Raw genomic sequence first — 27,235 nt, 5'->3', positions numbered from 1 at the left:
TTCCTATTAGTGTCTTAAGTAATCAACATCTCCAGTAATCCCTCTGCAGTGTTCAGGAATTCACCTCGTCATGGGGAAACTTGTGGTTTGAGGACTTATGTTTTTTGCAAAACTTTTCTTTTCAAAACTGGACATTTTTATTCCAAATAAAAGAAACTTATCCAAAAAAAAAAAGAATAGTTTCACTGCCTGAAAATCCTCTGTGCTCCCTCCCCGCGCCCCCCCAGCCCCTGGCAACCACAGATCTTTTTACCGTCACCATAGTTTTTGCCTTTTCCAGGATATCATGTAGTTGGAATCATACAACTTTTCAGATTAGTTTCTTTTATTTAGTAATATGCATTTTCGTTTCCTCCAAGTCTTTTCATGGCTTGATAGCTCTTTTTTTTTTTTAAGTCCCAAATAATAGTCCATTATCCATTCACCCACTGAAGGATATCCTGGTGGCTTCCAAGTTTAGGCAGTTATGAATAAAGCTGCCATAAACGTCCATGTGCAGGGTTTTGTGTGGACATGTTTTCAATTCCTTTGAGTAAATACCAAGGGCGCGGTTGCTGAATCGTGTGGTTAGAGTACATTTAGGGGTTTTTTTTAATTCATTAATTTAATTTTATTTATTTTTGGCTGTGTTGGGTCTTCATTGCTGCGCGCGGGCTTTCTCTAGTTGCCGTGAGCAGGCACTACTCTTCCTTGCGGTGCACGGTCTTCTCATTGCAGTGGCTTCTCTTGTTGCGTTGCATGGGCTCTAGGCGCGCAGGCTTCAGTAGTTGTAGCACATGGGCTCAGTAGTTGTGGCTCGCGGGCTCTAGAGCACAGGCTCAGTAGTTGTGGCGCGCGGGCTTAGTTGCTTCGCAGCATGTGGGATCTTCCCAGACCAGGGCTTGAACCCGTGTCCCTTGCATTGGCAGGTGGATTCTTAACCACTACACCACCAGGGAAGTCCCTAGAGTACATTTAGTTTTTAAGAAAACCACAAAACTCTTTTCCAAAGTGGCTGTTTTGCGTTCCCACCAACAATGAATAAGAGTTCCTTTTGCTTCACATCCATGTTAGCGTTTGGTATTGTCACTACTATCATATTTTGTGTGTAACTTCCAAGGCATTTTCCCATGGAAAGAGCTGTGTGATTCTAGGCAAGTTACTTCCCCTCTCTTTGCCTGTTTCTTTACCTGTAAAATGGGGATAATAGGGAATTCTTACCCCTTAGAATTGTGAGGATTAAAATGCATTGATATCTATAAAGTACTTAGAATAGTACCTGGCATAAAATAGGCACTACCTATATACATGTATTGATTTTTTAACTTTACAAAAGAATAATGTCATATTATACCCAATTTCCTTTAGTTTCGTTCCTAACAGTACATCAGGAACACCCTTCCATGTCAACACACACAGACCTACATCATCGCTGTCACTGATGGCAAGGAATCCCATCCTGTAGGATGTACCATAATTTATTTAGCCAATCCTCTATCATGGGCATTTAAGTTGTTTCCAGTTTTTCATGCTTAATAGATGAGGCTGACATAAATATTATTCACACATACCTGTTCATCTTTTTATCATCCTAGATGTGGAAGGATATGAACCACTGTCATTCAACAAAGATTTATCGCAGGCCTCCTAGATACCAGGCACAGTGCAGGATGGAGATATAATGGGGTCAGAAACAGGTAGAATCCAGGTCATGGAGTATATGGATGTTGGCTGTAAAATTCCTCCCTCTTCGCTGTACATTTGAAATCTTTCATAATAAAATATTGGGGAGCTAACAGACACTATCCCTGAGCTTGTAGATCTTACGGTCTCAGGGAGGAATAGGGTGGGGCATTAAGTGAAAAATCACTCACATGTAAAACTTTAATCGTGACAGTTGCTTTGAAGGAGAAGTGCAGGGCTCTGACCTGGTCAGGGACGGCAGGGCACCTGCAGGATGCATAGGAGTTATTTGCCAAAGAGGGGAGGAGAGGGCATTCTCATGGTGGGGCCGGGGGCTTGCAGAGCCCTGGTAAGAAGCTCTGCTTTAACCTGAGAGCAGAGAGAAGCCCATGAAAGGTTTTAAGTAAGGAACTGATGGAACAGGCTTGCATTTGGAGACAGTCATCTTGGCCACAAGTGGAAAATGTACAGGAAGGTGGCCAGCACAGAACCCCGGGAGAGCAGTTAGGAGGCTGTCACAAGACACGATGGTGGCCCTCACTGTGGCAATGGAGGGGATGGAGCAAGAGAGAAGATTCCAGGGGCATTTAAGAGATGAATCAACAGGCCTCAGTGATGGAGTTAGATGTGGCTAGAAGGGAAGTGATGGAGAGAAAGGGGGTTACAGATCTCCAGGTTTCTGGCTTGTGTTAAAAGTACAGATGTGGTTCCTTCACTAAAATCCAGAGTAAGGAATGCCGCAGGAGGACCAGGTTTGAGGGGGAAGATGAGTGTGAGGTGCCTGTAGACATCCAAAGTGAGGTGCCAAGGACGCAGCTGTCACCCTGGATGTCCAACCATATCAGTGATGTGGCCCCGGAACCCAGAAGAACATGTGCCACATAGCGGGTGCTTAGTCAGATGGGATGGATGGACGGGTGGATGGATGGAGGATGACTAAAGCCATACGTGTGAATGGTATCACTAGGAAGAAAGTGTTGAATGAGAAGGGAGAGCCCAGGGCCACACCTGGGAAACTCCAACATTTATTATTGATCCTTCTTGCCAAATCGCTCTCCAGAGAGGCTGCACAAATTTGACATTCTTACAATAATGAATAGAGGAGTGATTTTCAACTCAGGTGATTAAACAGCCCCAGCCAGGATATCTCTAAGGTAATCCAGAAGGTGGTGTGAATTTCTTTTAAACGTCTTTAAAAAGAAAGGCAAAAATCAAGATTAACTTTTCTGTAAGTGCCTGCCCCTCACAGATAGCATAGAGAAGAGGGGGGCTGGATTTCTCCCAGCAACCCAGCCCCTCCCCAACCCCAGTATTACTGTTGTTGTAATCACGGCAGAGTCTGAGTGTGCATGAAACCAGGAGAGACGTGGCCCACAGTTCTAGCTGTTCTTCAAAATCAGAACTAAAACAAGGAAAGACCATGATCTCTATCCTAGTAATAGCGGGGCCAAGCAATGTGTGCACTGTCCCCTCCCCAGACTTCAGGAGTCACTGAAGCCTCTGTCTCTAAATCTAGTCATACGTTACCATAAAGAAACATGGGTTGCAAAATTAAGCCATCAGGGGCTTCCCTGGTGGCGCAGTGGTTGAGTCCGCCTGCCAATGCAGGGGGCGCGGGTTCGTGCCCCGGTCCGGGAAGATCCCACGTGCCGCGGAGCACGTGGGAAGTTAGTGAGGACGGCCCATTCTGTATTCATTCATTAGGAGAGGAAGTTGGTGGTAAAAGGCATTTTATCTTCCAGAACTAGCACTATTATGGCAAAGCCCCAAAAGCCTAAAAGAATGGGATGAGCTAGAGTATCCCCTGTATTCTCTGTATTAGGCACTGCTGTACCTAGTTCCTAGAGGCATCTACACGAGGATGGTGGTGGTGAGGATGATGGTGAGGATGGTGAGGATAATTAAGGTGATGAGGGTGATGGTGATGAGGATGGCGATGGTCATGGTGGTGAGAATAATGATTAGATGGTGATGGTGACAACAGTGGCCATCTTTCATTATTGAGCACTTATATTCTAGACAATGTTCTAAGTATTTTCCATACATAACCTCGGTTCATCATCACAACAACTCTATAAGGCAGGTAACATTATCCTCATTTTAGAAATGAAGAAACTGGCTCAAAACCTTTAATGTGTTAGTCCACCATGATAAGTGATTCAAGGTACTTCCCATTACTGAGGCCAGCAGGGCATCCCCACTCACTCATCACCATACACAAACAGTCCTAAGAGCCTTCCGTGTTCACAGTTCCTAAGAGGAGGGTAGGAACCATGGTTTGTTTAACTCCTCCTGGGCACTTGTCACCGTGCTAGTTGTTTTACATGTACTGTGTACTTTCATCTTCCAGCAACCCAATGAGCCAGGTACTATTGTTGTCTTTATTTTGCAAGTCAGGAAACTGAGTATCCATAACATTAAGAAACGTGCTCAAAGTCGCACAGCTGGTACATGGTAGGGTCAGGACTCAAACCGAGGTCGTTGTGATCCTAGCACTTGTGTTTTTTCTGTGACCCCACATGCCCTCCGAAGATCCAGAGGGGTACCAGGTACACGCCCAATTCCTAGAGGACAGGTTCTGTCATTAACTTGAACAGAGACAAACCTGAGAGTTTCACTCCCTGGAGTGAAGGGCGTCTGATGCACCCCACGGGCCTTGCCCCAGCAAAGCCCCATTTGCATTATAGCGAACAATTCTGAGTTCAGGCTTTGGAGACCGGCTGCTAAGGTTTGACTCTCAAGTGTGCGCTTACTCATTGTGTGAGCAAGTGTCGACTTCTGTGTGCCTCTGCCTACTTGGTTATAAAATGGGGTTAAGATCTCACCAGGTAGTTGTGAGGATTAAACGATGCGGTACCCAAATCAGGGGGTCACACGTAAGCCTTAGTAAACGGTAGCTGCCGTGAGCATCAGCCTTGAATACTTGTTGATTTAATGTGAACTGAATGTGGATGGCAGGCAGATGGATATGCGCACAGGCAGGGCAGCTTGATTGGCTCACGCCGAGGTGCCTTTACCTGTGACCCCTGCCGTATCTCTATTTGACAGCAAGTCAGATTTTCTTAGCCGTGAGCACTCAGTTCTCTTTCCAGGCCTTCTTCCTCGGCTCTTGACAACAGGCTGCATTTCCTAGCTGCTGAGTGGTAAAGCTGGGACTCCGTCCAGGTCCCTCTGACCACAAAGCCCCTTCTCTGAACCACCATACTACCTGCCTTTTAAAATACTGTCCTAAGGGATAAAACGCATGTAACGAGCTGGGTCTGTAAAGTCCTGGAATAAATCCCTCAGGGAAATCCAGGTTGAGTGAGTATTGTTGGATCATGTCATGAGCAGCCCAGGAGATTGGGGTCACTACTAAAGATCTGATTGATTAAGATATCACCTAACACCTGTCAGAATGGCCGTCACCGAAAAGAACACAAATAACAAGTTGGCGAGGATATGGAGAAAAGGGAACCCTTGTGCACTGTTGGTGGGAATGTAAATTGGTGTGGCCACTATGGAAAACAGTTTGAAAGTTTCTCAAAACACTAAAAATTGAACTACCATATGATCCAGCAATTCCACTCCTGGGTATTTATTCCCCCAAAATGAAAAACACTAATTCAAAAAGATACATGCACCCCAATGTTCATAGCAGCATTATTTATGATAGCCAAGATATGAAAGCAACCTAAGTGCCCATCAACAGATGAGTGGATAAAGAAGATGCAGTAGGGAATTCCCTGGCGGTCCAGTGGATAGGAGTCGACGCTTTCACTGCTATGGCCCAGGTTCAGTCCCTGGTTGGGGAACTAAGATCCCACAAGCTGCATGGCATGCCCCCCCCAAAAAAATAGATGTGATATAGATATATCTATGTATATCTCTATGCAGTGGAATACTACTCAGCCATAAAAAAGAATGAAATGTTGCCATTTGCAGCAACATGGATGGACTTGGAGGGTACTATGCTTAGTGAAATAAGTCAGACAGAGAAAGACAAATACTGTATGATATCACTTTTATGTGGAATCTAAAAAATACAACTAGTGAATATAACAAAGACGAAATAGACTCACAGATATAGAGAACTAACTAGTGGTTACCAGTGGGGAGCGGGAAAGGGGGAGGGACAAGTTAGAGGTAGGGAAATAAGAGGAGCAAACTACTGTGCTCACTTCAGCAGCACACACACTAAAATTGGAACCATACAGAGAAGATTAGCATGGCCCCTGTGCAACGACGACACGGAAATTCATGAAACGTTCCATATTTTTGTGACCTGAATGGGAAGGAAATTCAAAAAAGAGGGGATATATGAATACATACAGCTGATTCACTTTGCTGTACAGTAGAAACTAACACAACATCGTAAAGCAACTATACTCCAATTTTAAAAAAGAGGTACAAACTACTATGTATAAAATAAGTAAGCTACAACGATATATTTTATAGCACAGGGAATATAGCCAATATTTTATAATAACTATAAATGGAATATAACCTTTAAAAATTGTGAATCACTATGTTGTACACCTGAAACATACAATATTGTACATCGACTATATCTCAATTAAAAAATTAAAAAGCTGTGACCTAAAAAAAAAAAAAAATCTGATTGCTAAAGGATTACTGTGTGGTCCCACTGGAAGATAGGAAACATCTAAGGAGGACCTTAAAAGTTAGCTCTCCTCTCCTCCTGCCTGGTTTCTCAGCTTCTTTTGATAAGAGAAAGAAAGGACTTCTTACATTTTTCTTTGCAAGCTCAGTTGACTGTGTCTATTTCTGCAAGATTTTGTTGCAAATAAAAGGCTTCCCTGCATACATAGAAAATCGCTCTTTCTCAGATATCCAAGATATGCAGTATTTTTATGTGAAAAAAAAAGAAAAGCAAGTTGTAATACAATATGAACAGTGTTCTCCCCTTTTTTTTTTTTTCAAATGCCAATATCTGACCACAGGAGAAATCTGGTGGAAAAGACATATAAGTGTTGAGAGTATTATCCCAGCATGATGAGACTGCGTGAGCCTTGACTTTCACTCAGTCATTCAACAACTATTTATTGCAGGCCTACTGTGTGCCAGCACTGAGGATACAGCGGGGGGACACTTTCCACTTTATGGGTTTCTGCCCTGTTTGGATTTGTGTAACAGGCATGTGTAACTTTTGTAACCAGAACTATAATCAAGAATTGCTTCTTCTCCCACAGAAGAAAATCCCTCTTTCCAACAGCCCAAGTCAGCATCACCCATCTCTGCCATCTCGGGGTCCTCCGAGTGCCCCTCTCCTCACGCACCCTTCACATGAGCCAGCCCAGCCCTTCACTCTCCAGCCTCTAGTCTCTCTGAAAAGAGAATGACAGACCTAGGTCTGAATTCTGATCCTACTGCTTACCAGCTCCATAGCTTAACCTTGCTGGGAGTCTGTGTCTCACCTATAAATGCAAACACATTGCCTTGCTGGGCTGTTTGTAATGATCAGAAAATATCACGTGTTAAACTCCTGGCATGGTGCCTGGCACACAGCAAGTGGTTAATACTGAATCGCTATTATTATAATATTCTTCTTCTCACTCTTCCAAGCTGGAAATTCTCAGCAAGTGGCATTGTCAGAGGTCAAGGGCCCAGGCACGAGCCTGTTCAGCTCCCCTCCTGTCTCCCTCCGCACCCATCTTTTCTCCTTTCCCTCTATCTTCCCTCACTACGTTCTCTTTCCAAATGCAGCTCTTCCCTCCCTGAGTCTCCCCTTCTCTCTCCCTCCCAGACCACCTTGTGCACTAGCTCCTGAATCATGACCTCCTTCTTCAGCGTACACAGCCTCTCACTCCATCTTTCTCCTTTGTCATCAAACACGCGCTTCAAGCTGGTGCATCTTCACTGGGACCACTGCTTCTTCAGCTCCTTTTCTACCGCTCGTACTCCTGTCCCATTAAGACCTTGAAGTGCGTTACACCCTGTGTGCTCACCACCAACTTCCTACTTTGCCTCTTTGAAAACTGACGTGGCCCCCCTGCACTGAAGCCCCACCTTCCTCCGCCCGCCATGTTCTCTCTGGCCTACCCAACCCTCTCGGTTTGCTTTCTTGAAACCCTCTCATCTTTGATAATTACAGCTTGGGTGGGTGATGCTCCTGGCAGCCAGTAGGCAGAGGCCAGGGATGCTGCTAAACGTCCTACAGTGCCCAGGACGGCTCCCACAACGAGGACTGTCCAGCCCAACACGTCGAGAATGCTGCAGTTAAGAAATGCTGCTGGCTCCTTCGTCTCTAATACATCCCGGTTATTTTTCTGAAAAAAAAAAAAAAAACACCCTTCATTAAGCCAACTCACTGCTCCATCAGAAGCTGAAATAGCAGTGACTCAGACCCTGGAGTCACACCACTGTGAGCCCAAGCCCTGGCTCAGCCATTTGCCAGCTGTGTGGCGTCCAGCAGCCACATGTCTCAGAGCCCGACTGCCTCATGTGTAAAAGGAGGCGATGGCGGGACAATATAGTGGGGTGATGCGCTGATGGCTTGGCAGAGGGCCGGGCACACAGGTCACACTCATGACATTTCAGTGATGTTTAACTCAAGTTTATACTCTTTAGGCTACTGTTCTAGGCTGGCCACAAATTGAACTCAGCTTTCCATCCCAGCTCTTCCCTCTACTCCTCCCCTCCCCCATCATCTGCTCTACCCCAGTTAAGCTCCACCCTCTTCCAGAACATGCACTGCATTTCCCCACCTCTCATCCTGCCTCCTGCCTTCACCTCCCGTATTAGTTTCCTATGGCTGTTCTAACAAATTACCACAAACTTAGGGGCTTAACACAACTCATATTTATTGTTTTACAGTTCTGGAGGCCAAAGGTCCAAAATCAGTTTTGCTAAGGTAAAGGCAAGGGGCTGGTTCCTTCTGGACGCTCTAGGAAAGAATCCATTTCCTCACCTTTTCCAGTCTCTAGACTGGAAAAGGCGAGGAAATAAAAATTCCCCGCTTTCCTTGGCTCATGGCAGAGGAGCATCTTCAACTCTCTGCTTCTGTCACATCACCGGCTCTGTCTGTCTGTAGTCAGACTCCCTGTGTCTGCTTCTTGTAAGAACCCATGCGACTATATCGGGTCCACCCAGCTGATCCAGGATGAGCGCCCCCATCTCAAGATCCTTAACTTCACCACATCTGCAAAGGTCCTTCTGCCCTGTTAGGTAATGTTCACAGGCTCTAAGGATTAGGACCCAGACATCATTGGGGGGGGAGGCATCATTCACCCAACCACATCTTCCATTCTGAAATGCCATCCCCTCCAACTCTGCACACCCACCAATGCCCACGCCCAGTGGGTCCTCAGCCACGCAATGATCACTCCAGGCGAATGATGGCCCCTCCTCTGGGACCCTCACACTTCCCCACTCCTTCAGCCATCACTTCCACGCCACCTGGAGTCCCTGCCTGTTTCCTCCCAGGCACGTAGACCTTGTCTCTCACGCTGAATGGCTTCATATCATCCTCTGCTCAGCGCACAGTGCTGCACACGGTAGACACTTAGTCGGTAGGAGCTCTGCAGGTGGTTTTATTGTCCTCCCACAAAAAGAAACTTGGACTTGAGCCCAACCGAAGCTGATCAACAATTTAAAAAACACAAGGTGGGGCTTCCCTGGTGGCGCAGTGGTTGAGAGTCCGCCTGCCGATGCAGGGGACACGGGTTCGTGCCCCGGTCCGGGAAGATCCCACAAGCCGCGGGGCAGCTGGGCCCGTGAGACATGGCCACTGAGCCTGCGCGTCCGGAGCCTGTGCTTTGCAATGGGACAGGCCACAACAGTGAGAGGCCCGCGTACCACAAAAAAAAAAAAAGAAAAAAAGAAAAAAAGACAAGGTGGATGGCAATTCACGTTTCCTTGATGGGAGGGCAGCGTTGCCCTCACCCACCTGTCGGCAAGCTCTGTGAAGACATTATTCAGAAAGCAAAGGAAGTGAATTGAATTGATACTTACCTTCTTCTTCCTTCTCTCTTTAAGGATTGTCTTTGTATCTGAAATACCTTCTGGAACATTATAAAAAAATTACAAGCTGGACCCAGGAACTTCAGGTAATCTTTGAACTTCAAAAGTTCATTTCAGCTCCTCCTTAGAATTTACCTAGCCCGGAGCATTTTAACTCTGTTTCTCCTCTGTTAGGTAGTCAGCACACATCCTCCAAAAGGTGAAATGATACCTCCATTTGCACACGAAATGCTTCAGACAGGGTGGCTGAGATCTCCCAGGAGGGCAAGGAGGCTTGTTTTCCTCTGTCAAAAACCAGAAAAATTTAAATGCCATCAGATCTTTACAATTGTTTATTAAATGCAGTGGAAGAATTACAGCTAGCCACAGTATAGGCAGCAGAATTACGAAAAGTTACATAATGTCGACATTTTAGAGGCAAAATTATCCTTAGGGATTGTATCTCTCTGGTAGCTATTGCCGTATTAATACTGTATAATAAACAACCATAACACTTTTAGCAGTGTTCCACAGTTACTGTCTACTGATCACACATCTGGGGCCAGCCGCTAGGTGGGTCCGCTGGTCTTGGATGGACTTGCTTACGTGTCTGGGTGTTGGCTGGGCCTTGGTCAATATAGGCTGGCCTCAGCTGGAGCAGCTGTGCTCTGTTCCACGTGTTCCACGTGTCTCTGATCCTCCAGCAGGCTGGCCTGGGCACGTTCTCATGGTGCTAGCAGAGGAAGCAGACATCGGGAAGAGAAAGCAGGCCCAATCATGGAGTGCTTTTCAATCCTCTGCTTGTGTTATGTCTGCCAACATCCCATTGGCCAGAGCAAGTCACATGACTGAGTTCAGTGTCAGGGGGCGGGATATGGGTGGGCACTGCAAGTTACAGAGCCAAAGATATGAATAGAGGAAGGGTGAAATATTGGGACCAGCATTACGATCAACCCCAAAGACCATCTGGTCCAGGGGTCAGCAAACTTCTTCTGTAAAGGGCCAGATGGTAAATATTTTAGGCTTTGCAGGACATACAGCCTCTGCCACACTTATCTGACCAGCTGTTGTAGAGCAAAGGCAGCCATAGACAGAAGTAAATGAATGGGCATGACGGGCATGCTCTGCTCCAATAAAATTTTATTTATAAAAATGGGCAGTGGTCCATATGTGGCCTGCAGACAGTAGTTTGCCACCCCCTGATCTAGTCCATTCTCCTTATTTTACAGAGATGGACAGTGACATTCAGAGGCTAGGTGACTGTTTCAACGTCACACAGATAGTTGGTGGAAGAATCAAGACAAAAGCTCAGGCCTTCTGGCCCTAGCTCACTGCTTTTTCTCTTACACTCAGCAAATAATAACAAATAAGTCTAACTACCATTTACTGAGCACCTACTATGTGCTAAACACTGTGCTAAAAGCTTTCCATCATTATCTCATTTTTACAACTCTAAGAGGTAGATACTAGTATTAACCTCGTTGTCTATACAAAGAAGTGTCTAGAAAGAACTAGAGCTGAGATTCTATCTAGATCTAGAGTCTGAGCTCTTAACCACGATGCTGTACTACTTCCCTATTAGTTACTAAGCTAAGCATCATTTTTCTGTGTTTTGAAGAAAGTTTCGTGAACCTTTGTCCCGCCCCCAAAGGTAGTGGAAATGACTCCTGCGTTAGTCCTGTCCCCCTCAGCTGCAGTTTCCCTTCACCTCATTTCAGATCAAGATCAACAGTTCTCAGGAAACTCAGCAGTATTTGCTGCAAGAAAAGTTACGGCAGCATCTGGAAGAGAAGGAGAAGCTGACCGAGGAAAGGCTACAGCAAGAGGAGAAGCTGAAAGCCAGAGTCAAGCGGCTAACGGAAGAGAAATCGGTAAGGTGGCCCCCGTCTTTCTCTTTACTACTGGAAACTGATGAAATGGGCTTTCCTATGAGAAACAGAGGGCGCGTACTTAGATGGAGAAATCTCAGCAACTCCTTGTTGGGAACTAAATTAATTAAAGAGGGTGAATGATGTAGGAGGAATTAACATGAAGCTTGAGTCCTAAAACTCAGAGATCAACTTGAAGATCAACTTGAAGAGGCAAGGTTATTGAAATGTCTAGAAATGGTACTTTGTTTATAAACTGCAGCTGATTTTATTGATACAAATCCCAGTCGTTACTGCAGGTCCCGGTTTGTGTCTAAGTGTGTGCAAGACCAACCAATAGTATTTCAGTCTTCTGCTTTCTCTTCATGCATATCAGGGGAAACACATGGGGCTTCCCTGGTGGCGCAGTGGTTGAGAGTCCACCTGCTGATGCAGGGGACACGGGTTCGTGCCCCGGTCCGGGAAGATCCCACATGCCGCGGAGCGGCTGGGCCCGTGAGCCATGGCCGCTGAGCCTGCGCGTCCGGAGCCTGTGCTCCGCAACGGGAGAGGCCACGGCAATGAGAGGCCCGTATACCGCAAAAAAAAAAAGAAAAGAAAAGAAACACATGGCCAAAACTGCTACTTACTTTTCCAGAAACCAGCCAATTAGAGGATACTTTACAGCAGCGCCTCTCAACTCAAAGGTGTCCACGGATCACATGGGGATGTTGTTAAAATGCAGATTCTGATTCAGCAGGTCTTGGGGGCGGGTGGGGAGCCTGGGATTCTGCATTTCTGACCAGCTCCCAGCTGGTACTGACGGCACAGCTCTGCAGACTACATTTTCAGCCACAAAGTCTTAGAAGAAGGTTTTCCCCAAGTTGGCCGATAAGAACCACCTGGACGCTGGTGAAAAATATAGCTTCTTGGGCCCCACCCCAGACCCACTGAATCAGAATCTCAGGAGAAAGCCAGGAAACTGCACATAATGGGCTGATTCTCATCCTTGTCCTTGAGTTGGCCCTTTCTGATATTCAGGGACCCACCATGAATTTAACTACCTCGGTCGCCATCATCCTAGATCAGTGGCTCATGACTTTGGCTGCACTTTTGTCACCTAAGAGATTAAAAAATACTAATGCCTTGTACCCCTCCCCCCACCCCACCCCCAGGTTCTGACCTAACTGGGGTGAGGGTGTGGCTCAGGCACTGGGATTGGTAAGCTCTCCCTGGTGGTTCCAATGTGCAGCCACGGTGGAGGGCCACAGCGTGCTGCCCCTCCTCCACCCCCCTCAAGACAGCAGCACCAGATCCACTGGAGCCCAACTCCCCCCCAGCACCTCCTTTCTTCCCCTGAGAAGGACTGGACCTGCCGTTTCCTCCACCTTCACCGGGAGAAGCTTGGTGACTTCCTGCTTGGACCGTCCTTCTGTCACACACCCTCACTCTCCAGACGTCTCCAAGAGGCAAAGACCTCTGCCTGCTCCCTTTCATCCTCTAGTTCACGCCCCGCTACCTCTTCTCCTGTCTGCCTCTTTCTCTGCCTTTCTGCCTTTTGTGAAATAAAAGATTAAAAAGGAAGAACCACCTGACCAAAATCACCTGTTAGCCACATAAAGGTACCATTAACAGCTGCCTTAAATCAAGGCAGCTCCCTCCAGAAGGACAATTAAACATAGAAAAAGCCAGTGCCATTCCGCAGAGAGGGAAATAAAACCAGAAAGAACCTAGCAATCTTCAAAATCTCCACCAGGCTCTCCACCTGTTCCCTCCCTCCTCTCTGATTAACTTCTCCCTTTGCCAAATGTCTTATTTTAGTTTTAACTTTGGTTTGACTTGTTCCCACTGTGGATGTACAGTATTGCAGCCCCAGCATGTTCAACATCACCTTGGGCACCGGCCTGGGCCTCCCAGACGCCCATTTGTAACATCGATTCCAACAGATACAGGGTTTCAAGGGCTGACATCGACCCCCCTTTAATCACAACAAAGCTTAGCGCGCACACCAGCCCATGCAGAGGGGGACGCAATGCCAGGGACCCACCAAGACAGAGCGCCACTGCTCATGTCCACTGTCGTCCCGTCGTCGAGGGTCATCCTTCCCCAGACAAGCACATTGATCAGCTCGACCCCAGGGACTCATCCGAAAGTACTGTTCCAGACTCCAGTGCCAGGTGCCCCGATTTTAAGTGAACCTCCCTCATACCACATGACACCATCACCCCCACCCTTTCTAAAAATATGCTTGTCCGAATTCATTAATTAAACTCCTCACGAGTCCTAACTTGTCTGAGGACTCTGTTTCAAGGGTAAGAAATTCTAGGTTCCCTTATGGAGCCAACATTCTTTTTTTTATTATTTTTTATTTATTTATTTTTTTATTATTTATTATTTTATTATTATTCTTTTTTTTCTTATGATCTGTTAGCAGCAGTCCTCTGATTTGTGCACACACTAATGGTTTAAATCAGGGAGCAGCAAACTTTTTCCACGAAGAGCCAGATATTATCTATTTTCAGTTTTGCGGGTCGTATGGTCTCTGTTGTGGCTTCTCAGCTCTGTTGTTGCAGTGCAGAGGCAGTTGTGGGCAACCCACGATGAGCATGGAGGGATGCCAATAAAACTTTATTTACAAAGAAGCAGGCAGCGGGCCAAATTTGGCCCAGATGCCGTAGCTTGCCAACTCCTGTCTCTAGGGTCAAAGGGACCAGGGTTCAAACTCCTGTTGACGTGATTTACTAGTAAACTGAACAGATTCCTTAATCTCTCTAAGCCTGTTTCCTCCTTTGCAAAGTTGAAATGACAGAAGAAATGATTAACCTTTACTAGTGAATAGTTATCATGTGACAAGTATTTCATGTGCATCATCTCATCTGCTCCTCACATCAACCCAATGCAGGAAGCACTATTACTGTCCCCATTGTACAGACAGGGAAAGTGAGGCTTCTAAAACTTCTCACTTGCCCAAGACTATACATCTAGGAAGGATCAACCGGAGGCTCTAATGTGGGCCTGCCGACTCCAGACCCCGGACTCTTAGCCCCTAAGTATACTGCCCACCGTTTTCTGTGGCAGTGAGAAGTGAAAGAGTTTTCTTGTTGTGAGAAGTGAGTGACTCCGTGCAGTGCCTGGCAGAGAGTCCAGATCCCTACTATGGTAACCATGTCTATTAAACAACAATCATGACTTTCAGGCTTTGGAGGAAACCATTTCTCAGGAGAAAAGCAGAGCAAAGGAAGCATTAGAAGAAGAACAGAGCAAAGTCCAAGAGCTGGAGAATCGCTTAACCCGCCAGAAGGAGGTACGCAGCTCGGGGAGATAGTTGGCTCCAGCCCAAATCCGGCTTGAGGGCCAAATGGAAGAAGTTTAGAACCACAGATGATGGGGAGAAGCGCGTGGCAGAGTTTCCTAGAGTGATTTGTCCTTGGGAGGGCTCAGCTAGTCCGGGAAGAAGCAAGGGGGACTCTAGGAGAGAACCCTAGAGCTGCAGCCTTCACAATTAGTTGGAAAAATTGTAAACAGCATAAAATACAGCCTTAGATAGGCGACAAGTTGGGCTTGGTGACATGAGCATGTACAGAGATTGTATCCCAAATCCCAAAAATGGAGGAATTACAGAATCGTGGGACTTCAGGGCTGCATGTATCCTCCAACAACATCCTAAAATCATCCAGCCTTCAGCTCCACCACCAAGGAATTTTCTGCAGCCCAGGGCAGTCTATCCCAGTGTTGATGCCTTGGGCTGGCGGAACATTCTTCCTTTAGGTTGAATTGACCCAGACTTTCTCCCAGAAGGGTTTCAATCCTCCACCCGCCCCCCGGGCTCCTGCAAGACCCGTCTATTGAATACTTTCTCTTCCACAGAATAACCTTTTATAGATGCTTGAAACTAGAGGCACCCGCTCCTCTCCAGACCCAAGTGCCATTCCCAGCCCTGGAGCATGGCCTTGTTCCGCTCCTCTGAGCTGCTCTGTGCTCCAGAAGCCACAGATGGGCAGCTCACTGGCTGAAAAGGGCCTGCAGACATGTTACGTTTGGTCCTAGAGTTTTTTATCTTGAATTCATAAAATATACTGAAAAATCCAGATTTCCACCCTCTCTTGAAAAGTTCGGAAGTCTGGCCCTCCTTTCCACTTGGCAAAAACGGGCCAGAGTGGAACCAAGTAGCAGAAGTTTGCCACAGTCCTTGCCATTCCCTATTGCATCACACACAACCCACTTCACTTTGGGTAACTGTCGAGCCCCTGTAGGCATCTGAGTTTGCAACCCATCATCTGTTTTCTTCCTAAAGTTTTTGTAGGCAAAACTGGACACAGTTCTCCAACATTTAGTGGCCTAGAGCAGGACTCTTCTCTCCCTCGTTGAAGATGTTGTACTTCTATTGATGTGTCCAAAATGGCTTTTGGAAAAGCCCTATTACAGTGTTCACTCATACTTACCTCGTGGTCACCCTCAGATCCCTGAGTCTTTTTTACAAAATGTTTTCGTCAGCGCTTCGGTCCTGGGGCCGCGCAGAGGAGTGAGGAGTGCAGGCTTTGCAGCCTGGCTGGGCTACTTACTGGCTCAATACCTACCTTCTTTAAAGGATGGCTGTGAAGATTAGAGATAATGTACACTAAAGTGTTTGACCCAGAATCATCTCTCAAAGAATGGTAGCTATTAATACTATCAATCACTGTACTTCCACTTCTGTTTAGGTACTTGCCTCCTACCAATCCCCCACTGCATCCCTACTCCTCAGAGGGAAACCCTGGCCCACCCACCAGTGAGGGAGAAATAATGAGCCTGGTGGGCAGAGCCCATGTCATTTGATCCGATCCAGAGAGGGAAAGTGTTTATGTGTTGGGTCTCACTCAGGTTTCCGGCGCAGCTGTGCTCTGCAGGCCTGTGTAAACAGTGTCAGTACCTGGTCCTGAGTTATTTCTCCAGGGGTGGCAAGGAGGAGGAGGGTGTCACAAGGGTTCCCGGCGGCCAAATGCCACTGAGAGGTCATCAGCACAAAGATGGGGAAGCCCCTTGATTTTAGAGATCTCGAGGTCACGGGGCACTTCAGGAGGGAGATTTAAGGAAAGCCTGGTGGTGGACAGCCCCATGGCAGGGAGGAGCTGTGGCCGGGTCACCCAGGCCTAGGACAGCGTCAGCCCACTGCTCCCGGCAGGACCTCTCCGTGGCTTCTTGTCAGGGGAACCTGAGATTAAAATCCCAGACACAGACTTAGATCAACCTCAAACAGTCCTTTGATTTTTCTTTCTATTAGACCTTCCTCCACACTGTCAGATGCATCTTTAAGGACGACAGAATCACTAGGTCATAATGCGGGTTTGGAGGTAACGTTAATGGTTAATTCCCACGACCTGCCCAGGAGCGTGGGAGCAAAGTGGCCCGGGGGGACGGGACCTGGGCGTGAGTCGCACGAGGACAGGCTTCCCTGTAGTGCATAGCGCCCGTCTCGGCTGCAGAGGAGCTGCCGAGAGCAAAGTCCCGCGTGTAGACGTGAGATCAGGCCAGTGGGGCAGGAAAATGCCTCAACCCGAAACCCTCCTCAGACCTTCGGCTCCTCACGTCTCATGGGAGACGCCAGGCTCCCGCGATGTTACTGCGCTTCTGCTTCGTTGGGGGCTGGTATTGGAACAGCTGAGTGTTGGCGTTTTTTAAACTGCTTTTCACTGCAAAATATATAAAAATGTGTAGTATTTCCTCCATATTATGGATTAGATATTTTTGCAGGCTAATCTCGGACCCTAACCACCAGCTATAATGGAAACCGTGTTCCAAATTCCAGACCTCTGCCAAGCTGGTGTTTACAACACAACCCGTTTGAGAGTTGAGGTGCCCTTTCTTTTTGTTTGTTTGTTTTTTAACATAATGATGATGAATCTGAGGTGCCCTTTCTCGCAGTGACTAGAAACAGGGGCCTTACCGGCAACTTCTAGCCTTCTGCAATTTGCATAAACCATTTAACTGAACGGCTTATCGGCAAGCTGCTTCCTAGATGAAAGTCCCTGACTGCGGGCACTAATTACCAATCACAGCCCTCGCGTCCTCCCAGAGCTTCCCTTGTGAGCTTTGCCCCCGCCCCCCTAGAGATTGTTACGTGTGGCTCATTAATTCAATACACTGCCCTCCTCTAGAAACCTGATTGTCTCTCAGAGATTTACTTCAACAATGGGAAATTCCATTATTAATGAGATGATTCTTCTTCTTATCACAGAGGCTGCCTGGCACAATGATAAGAGCTCAGACTCTGAAATAAGACAGGCTTGGTCGCCTCTGCTGGCTTGCTCCCTGCCAGGGCCTCCACCCACAGGCAACGTGAGGGGTTCAATCCTGGCCTCACCACTGACAAACTTCATGGTCCCCGCACCCTCACCAACTTTCCGTTCTTTAGTTTCCTCATCTGTTAAATGGTGACGCTAACTTCTCTGATGAGGTTGCCGTGAGAGTGACGGGAGTGAGAAGCGCTGGCCTTGGGCCCTGGCACGGAAGACCAACCCTCAGCGTTTGAGCTACTGTCATTATTAGTATCATCGTTATTAGCAATTTTCCCCCTAAATGTGCAGGCAACCAAAAAAGACTGGTCATTGATTTTCAGATTTTGGAGAGCAGCATTGCCCATGAGAAAAGCAAAGCAAAGGAAGCCTTAGAGACAGAAAAGAGAAAAGTGCGAGATCTGGAGAACCACTTAACCCAGCAGAAGGAGGTCTGAAGAGCAGAGAGAGAGAAATTGGGTGGTGGCAGCCAAAAGCCCTTTGGAAGGAGCTCCAGAACCAGATGTGAGGCTGTGTTTCGGTGCCCTGAGGTAGAGCAGGTGGTAAAGCGGGCAGGTGGGGAGCCGTGCCTCCGTTCAGAGTGGCCGATATCACAACATAGGACTCACCAGCTGTATGACCCTAGGGCAGATCACCTAACCTCCTGTGTGTCAGTTTCCTCATCTGTAACATGGGGAGGGGTACAGTCCCTGCCTCACGGGATTAAATGAGTTAGTGTATATTAAGTACTTAGAACTGCACTCGCACACAGAGGGCCGTCTTCAAAAGCACTGCTGGCCAACTACCTAGGGAAGGGAGTTGCACTCCAGGGGAGACCCGCTGGGTTGGAGTCTGGGTCAGTCCCTCAGCCAGCATCCTCCTCGTCGTCGAAAAGTATTTATGATGCACCCAGCGTGGGCACAGTAGGAAAACACCCTCTTGGCGCCAGCCTCCTAGTTTCATAGACTCCAAAGTAGACCCTCCCTGGGCCGATGGACAGATAGAGACACAAACATTGCAGCGTAAGATGGAGTAGACGGTACACAACCAGCTCACACGGTGGTCACATCAAATAAGCACCAGGGGTCAGTGCCTTCTGGAAGAGATGAGAAGCACACCCTCAAGGACAGGGTGATGTGGGAGGGGGAAGGGGTGTCCAAGTGCCAGGCCCAGGCCGAGCCAGTGACATCCACTGCCACCAGCCTGGGGACTGGGCTTACCAGCCGGAGCCGCCATGAAAGGCAGGCCCCAAGGCTCAGAGGAGGGATGAACGCCCGAGTCATGCTGTGAAAGTCAAAGAAGGGCTCTCGGACCCAGGAGGCCAGGTGGCCGTGCCCTCAGTGACCTGTGATGGCATCTCCAGGAGCCGGACTGTAGGGACAGAGGGGGCACACACAGACATGTGCCGGCCCTCATGGAACTTCCAGAAACAAAGCTGGTGACTCAATGAATTGTTTAATTCAGTTTTATTCATCCATCTGCAAATATTTACTGAGTACCTACCACGTGCCAGACCTTATTGGGTGTCAGGGATACTGCAGAGCACTAGACGGACCACGGCCATGCCCCCCACTCTAGGGCGGAGGACAGACAACCATGTAAACAAACACAGGTGACTCCAGAGCCACAGGCTGTGGGGTAGACAAAACCAGGGTGGGTTAGAGAGTGGCCCGCCAGCGGGGAGGGCGTCTCCAAGGAGGTGACCTTGCGTAAGAACTGGAGGGCAGAGGGAACACCACGGGAACATCTGCGGGAAGAGAATGCCACTAGGTCAGGGGTTCCAAGTGCAAAGGAGAGGGACCGGAGTTTGCCAGAGGGACAGGGGCAGGACGGGAAGAATGAAATCAAGCTGGAACAAGACGGAAGCCAAATGGGTCAGAGGAAGAAAGCCGGAGGGAGACACACAGTAGGCGAAGCGAGGCATGGCAGCAGAGCTGGGTGGGCTAAAAGTGTCGATTCTGGTCCCAATTCCAGCTCTGCCCCAACATGCTGTGTGACTCTGGGCAAGCCCCTTGCCCTCTCTGTGTCCCCATCTCTAATGCGGGTGCAGTGACAGAGGTTTGTTTCGAGGAGTCCGTGCATGCATTGTGACCACCTCCGCAGGTGAGGTCAGAGTCCCGGTCGGGTGGGGAGGATGGAGTGCATGGCGGGATATGGGGGCTGGACAGGCAAGCAAAGACCTTGGGAGTGAGGCTGTGCCAGCCCCTGCAGGGAAGTGAGGTCAGAGTCCACACAGGGCGAGGGAGCTCCGACACAGAGCGAGCCTTGTTAAGGGGTAGAACCCAAACTGTGGTCACAGCTGCCCCCAGACCAGCCCTTATACAGATGGGCCAGGGGTGGGGCTTTAGAGTGTGGGCTCCCGCTGAGCAGGGTGGCAGACTCTGTGCCAGTCTACGTTTGAATACACAAGCATGTCTCCTGCCTCCAGGTAGGGTGGGGCTGGAATCAGGAGGACAGCTCAGGCCAGGTCCAGAAGCCAGGTGGCAGGGTGGCTAGGGCAGGGCACTGGCATCTGAACTGGCACCACCACTTCCAGATGGTGTGACCTTAATGCATTACTCATCCTCTCCCTGCCTCACTTACAGCCTCTGTGTCCTCACGTGCAGAATGGGGGGCAGACGCCACCTGGGGGCTCGCGTTCAGTGCACGGTGCAGGGGCTCATGTTGCAGAATTTAGAGCGTGGGCAGTATCATCATCATCATTTTCATTTGTAATTTGCCAAGCGGCGCAGAATAAGAGAAAGGAGGGTGCCCTCCCGTGGGGCATGTGGCCTCTTACGTCAGGCAGGACACAGACTCGCAGGGTGGGGTCTGGACAGTCTTAGGCAGACTTGGCAGTGGGAAAATGCCAAGCCCATGCAGGGAGGAGAGTCAGAGCCCAGGTGGGGCGGGGAGGCCCGTGTGCAGAGCAGGGCAGGGGGGATGGAGGCCCAGGACGTAATGCTAGAACAGCAAGGCTGTCGGGAAGATCCTCTTTTCTCCAGAGCCACCCACCCCCAAAGTGTAACAATGTCAGTAGACTTTCTTTTTACCCAATAATGCATGTTCACTAAAGAAAATTTAGAAGATACAGACCAGTGAAAAGAAGAAAATATAAATTACCATAATCTCAATTCACCCCAAATAGCCATTATTTATATTTTGGTACATAGCTTTCCAGTCTTTTGTTTATGCATATATAAATTACTTATTTCATTAAAATGTTATTCTTGCGAACTCTTATATTTGTACGGGAGGCATAACTACAAGAGTTTCAACAACTGCAAACAGGGTTTCTCGACCCTACTCTGGCTGTTTCCCTCCTGGGGCTTGTGTAGTTGAAGCTGGGCTCCAATCCCCTCTCCATCACCGTATCTGTGGGGTATATGTTCTCAGTCCCAAACTGTCCTGGGCTTCAATTTCTGGACCCAAGCCTTTGTAGGCTGGAGAGAGACTGCCAGTGTCCTTTGAAGCCACAGGCGTCAGGCCTGCTGGCACAGGAGGTGTATCCCCCCACCCCCTCCCGCCCCCCACCCCTGCCCTTTGCCTCTCCTGCCCCACCTCCCAAGAAGCCAGGTACTTCCCAACAAGGGACCACACTGGTGCCGTCACCTGTCCGTTTAGTAGTTTAGTTCGCGGCTCAGCGCCAAATGTGTTGACCTGAACACTCACCAGCCTGTCACTTCCTGAACACCAGCCCAGAAATCCTGAAAGACGAATAACTCTCTCTTTTAAGGACACAACTAACCAAGACGTGACTTGCGGGTTCTCACCATGCTGGGCACGCCACCCTTCTCACCTCTCTCTCCAGCGAGCACCCAGTTCCTTGAGCTCTCACTCCCAAAGCCTGACTCACTGGTGTCAACGATTACTAATCCTGGCTTCCCCTTGCTGTTGTCACTTCCCTTCCTTTCTCGTGCACACACCCTCAAACCGCTTGTTGTTGACTTCCAGATTTCAGAGAGCAGCATCGCCTACGAGAAACACAAAGCGAAGGAGGCCATAGAGAAGGAAAAGAAAAAGGTGCAAGATCTGGAGAACCGCATAACCAGGCAGAAGGAGGTATGAGTCTCAAAGCGGAAAAGGCATGGAGGAGCCAGCATGGCCGAGCACCAGGCTCTGGGGGCAGGTGGTTCAAATCCTACCTCTGCCACCCCCTGGCTGTGGGACACTAGGCAGGAGTTGCCACCTCTGTGCCTTGGTTTCCCCACTTATGAAATACAGATGATCCGATAGATCAACCTCATGGGGTTGTGAGGCTTGATTGCTAACATACACAGAGACAAGCGCCTGGCACTCAGTGAATGCTGCATGTTTTATTGTTGTTGTTCTTATTATTATCTCACAGCCAGGAAGTGGAGGGGCAGAATCTGAACCCAGGACTACCTGACTCTAGGACTTCTCATCATCACCCCTCCTCTCTCTATCCTTGACCTTGGTGTAGGCTCAGCTGCCCGGGGTCACAGAGGGGGTGGCAGGATATAGATGCCTGAATGTCTGATCGCCTTGGTGCTATTTCTCCACCAGAATCTGTCATCATCGCTATCATCATCTTCGTAATCAAACCACGTTTACGATTATTACTGAGAGTAGGAGATGCAGGAGAAGCAGAAGTTGTTGCACAGGACCCTGTCTTAGGCACCTCCAAGCTGGAGGACTGAATTCACCCCTCCTGGGTCCCAACGGTACAAGACACACATACACACACACACACACACACACACACACACACACACACACACACGCAAGCTGATATCTCAAAAGTCAAGGCACGTGATAAACACACAACCTGACAATAGTGGGTTAAATTTAAATACAGGTGAATACAATTTCAAAGGATTTTCAAGACCAGATGGGGCTGGGACTTCCACGGTGGTCCAATGGTTAAGAATCTGCCTTCCAATGCAGGGAACGCGGGTTCGATCCCTGGTCGGGGAGCTAAGATCCCACATGCCGCAGGGCAACTAGGCCCGCACGCGCTACAGCCCACGCACCACAACTAGAGAGGAGCTCGCACGCCGTCACGAAGAGCCCTCTCACTGCAACGAAAGATCCCGCATGCCGCAACAAGGATCCGATGCAGCCAAATAAATAAATAAATAGACCAGATGGGACTAGACAGATCTTCAAGTCTATTCACATCGATCTTAGATCGTTTTCTTCAAAGAAAGGTTCCCAAATATTACCATACATAGAATCACTGGGGGGTTATTTTTTTCTTCTTTTTCTTTCTTTTTTCTTTTTCTTTATTTGGATGCGCTGCACAGCACGCGGGATCTTAGTTCCCCAACCAGGGATCAAACCCATGCTCCTTGCAGTGGAAGCGTGGAGTCTTAACCACCAGACCGCCAGAGAAGTCCCCTGGGGGGGCTGTTCTGGATTAAATAATGTTCATGAAAAGGCTACATGCAGTATGATTCCGACTATATGACGTTCTGGAAAAGGCAAAACTATGGCGACAGTTAAAAGATCAGGGATTAAAAAAAAAAAAAGATCAGGGATTGGTTAGGGGAGTGGTGATAAACAGAAGGAATACGTAGGGTTTTTAGGGCAGTAAAACTATTCTGTATGGTACTATAATGGTAGACACATGTCATTGTACATTTGTCCAAACCCACAGAATGTGCAATACCAAGAGTGAACCCTAACGTAAACTATGGACTTTGGGTGACAATGATGTGTGGAGGCAGGTTCATCAGTGTAAGAAATGTACCAGTCTGGTGGGGATGTTGACCGTGGAGGAGTCTGTGCATGTGATGGGGGCAGGAGTTCATGGAAACTCTGTACTTTCTGCTCAATTTTACTGTGAACCTAAAACTGCTCTAAAGAATGAAGTCAAATAAATAAATAAAGTGCGTCCAGCCCCAGCACAGTGCCTGTCACGAAGCCCACATTCCACAGTGTTGGAGAATGGACCCAAGGAGGAGAGTAGAATTTCGACAAAGATCGGAAGAATGGGTCCCGGGAGGAGGGAGAATGTGTTGAGGACATGGCGACCAGAGTCCAATCTTGCCGGGGCCCCACGGGACGAGGGGAGGTCATCCCAGGGCCGAAGCCACAGAGGAAGATGGAGGAGTGTCCTGGAGGCAGGTCCTGTGACGAAGGGATGAAGGAACTTGGCACATTTATCCTGGAAAATAGATTTAGGGAGAGACATGACAGCCCTCCTCAAATATTTAAAGGGCTGTCTCATAAAAGAGAAATAAAACTTGTTCGATGAGCTCCAGGTGACAGCACTGAGCTCAGAGACCAGAAATCTCAACTAGACAGATCTCAGCTGCATATAAAAAAAGAGTTCTGTAATCATTGGAACCTTCCAGAGAAAACATGGACTTTGGACTTTAAAAGGATCAACAGAACAATACCAGAACAGAGGTCACCTCCTCTCTGAAAACAGGGGAGGGAGAGGCTAGGGTAGATATTTATACCTGAATTTCTGTTAATTTGATGTTTGCTGTTTGTCTAGGAAATAGATTTAAAAATGCAAAAAGAAGACATTTTAAATGATAAATTAAATGATGCATTGGCCATGGTAGAAAAGACTCAGAAAACAAAGACGGCTGAAAGTCTAAAAGCAGAGAGCCTCACCATGAAATTAAGTGAAACATTAGCTGAACTGGAAACTGCTAAGACGAAAATGGTAAGTCAGTGCCTTCTGGGGACGGGAGAATTCTCCCTTCAATGCGAGATCACGATGCCATGAGGATGCGTGGTTTAGACCAGGGGTTCTCAGCCTCTGCACTGTTGATGTTCTGGGTGGGGTAACTCTTTCTCATGTCCTGTGCATTATAGGATGTGTAGCAGCACCCCTGGTCTGTACCCACGAGATGCCAGTGGCACCCTTCCCCCAGTTGTGACAACCAAAAATGTCTTCCAGCTTTGCCAAATGTCTCTGGCAGGGTAAAATCACCCTCTGCTGGAAGCATTAGTTTAGTATAAAAAGTAAACAGAAGCTATGATGACGCCCTCTGTCCGGGGGCGTCATCATAGAGGTTTGTTTCGAGGAGTCCGTGCATGCATTGTGACCACCTCCGCAGGTGAGGTCAGAGTCCCAGTCGGGTGGGGAGGATGGAGTGCATGGCCGGTCACAATGCATGCACGGACTCCTCGAAACAAACCTCTATGATGTTGTAATTCAGGGTCTTCACAGGATCAGGCTGAAGCACTGAGCAGCCCCAGAATTTAGGGATCAGCGACTATTCCTCAGACGTTAAGATAATGTTTTTCAATTTCATCTCAGCATTCAAGGCCCTCCACCATCAGGGCTCAATATTGCACCCACCTGTCCTTCATACATTGAACAGACAGGTCTGTGGACAAGGAGTTGATGAGGATTGACCTGGCAGAAGTGCACAGAGTGAACCTGAGTGGGACTGGACTTGGAGGCACCGGCTCGGGGCGTGGCACGTTGTTGCTGTAGTCCTGAGTCATAGGACCTGGACACTCGGGGCAGCAGAGGAGGGGAAGGAAGGAGTCGCTCTGGAGAGAGTGAGCAGAAAAAATGGCAGGACTCGACAACTGACTGACAGGACAGGAGCACTGAGAAGAGGGAGGAACCAAAGGAGGCGGGCGAGCTTGGAGCCAGGGCACCGGGCGGGCTGATGACACACGGTGGAGATGCGGGGAAGATGGGGGTCGGGGCTTGTGTGTGGGGGAGGGGTCTCTTGTGGGAGAGGGGATGTCTTCTGGAGAAGGTGAAGAATTCAGACTGAGACGAGGGTGGGGTACCAAGTTCAAAAGTTGCCCAAACTTTTGGCAGGGCGATAAAATAGATTTGGGGCAGGAAGCAAGACATGGGAACAAAATTTGGAAGATAGCCTTGGGGGAGTGATTGTTGAGACAGCAGGCACGTGTGAGAGTCTCAGGCAGAGAATTTATGCATCTGGAGAAGATCAGAGGCTCAACGTGTTAAGGGAATCAGGAGGAGGAGGATGACGTCATCCAGGTAGCAGGAGAATGATGTCATCCCAAGAGGGGAGGAAGGTGGGGGGCGGTCAAGGGAAAAGTTCTGACTCACCATCAGGGGACCACTGATCATTTTTGGGGTTTTTTGTTTGTTTGTTTTTGCGGTACGCGGGTCTCTCACTGTTGTGGCCTCTCCCGTTGCGGAGCACAGGCTCCGGACGCACAGGCTCAGTGGCCATGGCTCACGGGCCCAGCCGCTCCGCGGCATGTGGGATCTTCCCAGACCAGGGCACAAACCCGTGTCCCCTGCATCGGCAGGCGGATTCTCAACCACTGCGCCACCAGGGAAGCCCCATTTTTGTTTTTAAGAACTACAAATTCATTCACTTTTCTCTTATAAAATTGTTCACTGATTAATTCAACCCACACTTACTGAGCATCTGGGTCTAGATGCTGTGGCAGGGATCTAGACACTGATGCTGTGGGCATATTGGTAAATAAGAAAGGGTAAGTTTCTGCTCTCATGGAGCTTACATTCCAGTGGGAGCAAGAAATAAAGACATGAGATCATTCAGATGGTGATAAGTGCCTCAGGGGAAATAAAACAGGATCATGCCTCCTTCAGATAGGCAGTCAGGGAGGGCCTCTCTGAGGAGGTGACATTGGAGCTGAGGCCTGTCACATGAGGCGTCAGCCATGCGAGGAGCTGGGGGAAGATTGTACCGTGCAGAGGGAACAGCACATGCAAAGGTCCTGGGGCGGGGCAGAGCTTGGTGCTGGTGGGTGCAGGGGGCCCATGTTGTTATTGCTGTTATCGTCCTCTTATCCAGCTCCCAACATCATGTTAACCACGTCTGTTTTCCCAGATCATGATGGAGGAGCGGATGCAGCTGCAACAGCTCACAGTAAGGGCCCTCCAAGAAGAACAGGAATCCCAGAAGCACGGATTTGAAAAACAGATCATGGAATACAAGGACCAAATCAAACAGCACACCCAGACGATTGTGAGTCTTGAAGAAAGACTCCAGAAAGTGACCGAACACCGTAAAAAAATAGGAGAGATTGCAACGTTGAAGGACAATGACCCAGGTTGGTCCAGAGAGACGCCGAGGAAATCTTAGTGCTCAGGGCAGGTTCTGATGACGCTGTGGGTACCCCTAGGCTGATGCAGAAGAAAAGTCTGCGCCTCATTTAAAAGCTCCTCTATTGTCTGGAGGCCTTTTCTTCTTGTTACACAGCAAGGTTAGGCGCCCTCAAGGCCCAGGTTCAACAGAAGTAACAGCAATGAGCAGGGACAGCCTTTGTGCCGAGCCGGTCAGCCAGCAAGGGGCACAGGCTGCCGGGGCTGTTAGGGGTGTCAGAGCAGCACCACGGGAATCATCTTTTCCATGTGGAAACATCCCGTGCAGGGGCCTTTCAAAGGCATCTCTCTGCCATCAGCAATTTGCAACTTTGTCTAATGCACTTTTATAACCAGCTGGGGTTTATCTCTTAAAAAAAAAAAAAAGAGGCTGAAGAAAGAACTCAAGAGTTGTGAGCACTTATTCGCCCTGAATGACCAAGGTGATGCGTAAAGCTAAAGACAGTGAGCTCTTGGAAGAGAGTTCTGGAAGTAGAGGCCTCGGGCCAGGGCTTCTCATCCTCGGCACT

General features: G+C 48.4%; 1 protein-coding gene across 1 annotated transcript in view; it reads left to right on the top strand.

The window, feature by feature from the left end:
* FHAD1 (forkhead associated phosphopeptide binding domain 1) overlaps positions 1-27,235 on the top strand; it is a gene marked incomplete at both ends in the record, with an annotated part of 131,510 nt that overhangs the window by 76,830 nt on the left and 27,445 nt on the right. Inside the window, 7 exons of the mRNA XM_082661988.1 lie at positions 9,640-9,710; positions 11,322-11,474; positions 14,647-14,754; positions 18,046-18,153; positions 21,635-21,742; positions 24,147-24,320; positions 26,452-26,674. Coding sequence (XP_082518114.1) covers positions 9,640-9,710; positions 11,322-11,474; positions 14,647-14,754; positions 18,046-18,153; positions 21,635-21,742; positions 24,147-24,320; positions 26,452-26,674 — 945 coding nt within the window. The remainder of the gene's footprint in view (positions 1-9,639; positions 9,711-11,321; positions 11,475-14,646; positions 14,755-18,045; positions 18,154-21,634; positions 21,743-24,146; positions 24,321-26,451; positions 26,675-27,235) is intronic.

The sequence above is a fragment of the Grampus griseus genome (assembly GCF_964374135.1).
Source record: "Grampus griseus genome assembly, chromosome: 1".
In the NCBI taxonomy this organism is placed as follows: Eukaryota; Metazoa; Chordata; class Mammalia; order Artiodactyla; family Delphinidae; genus Grampus; species Grampus griseus.
The sequence above is the reverse complement of the archived record's forward strand: the minus strand, read 5'-3'. Positions and strand labels throughout refer to the sequence as shown.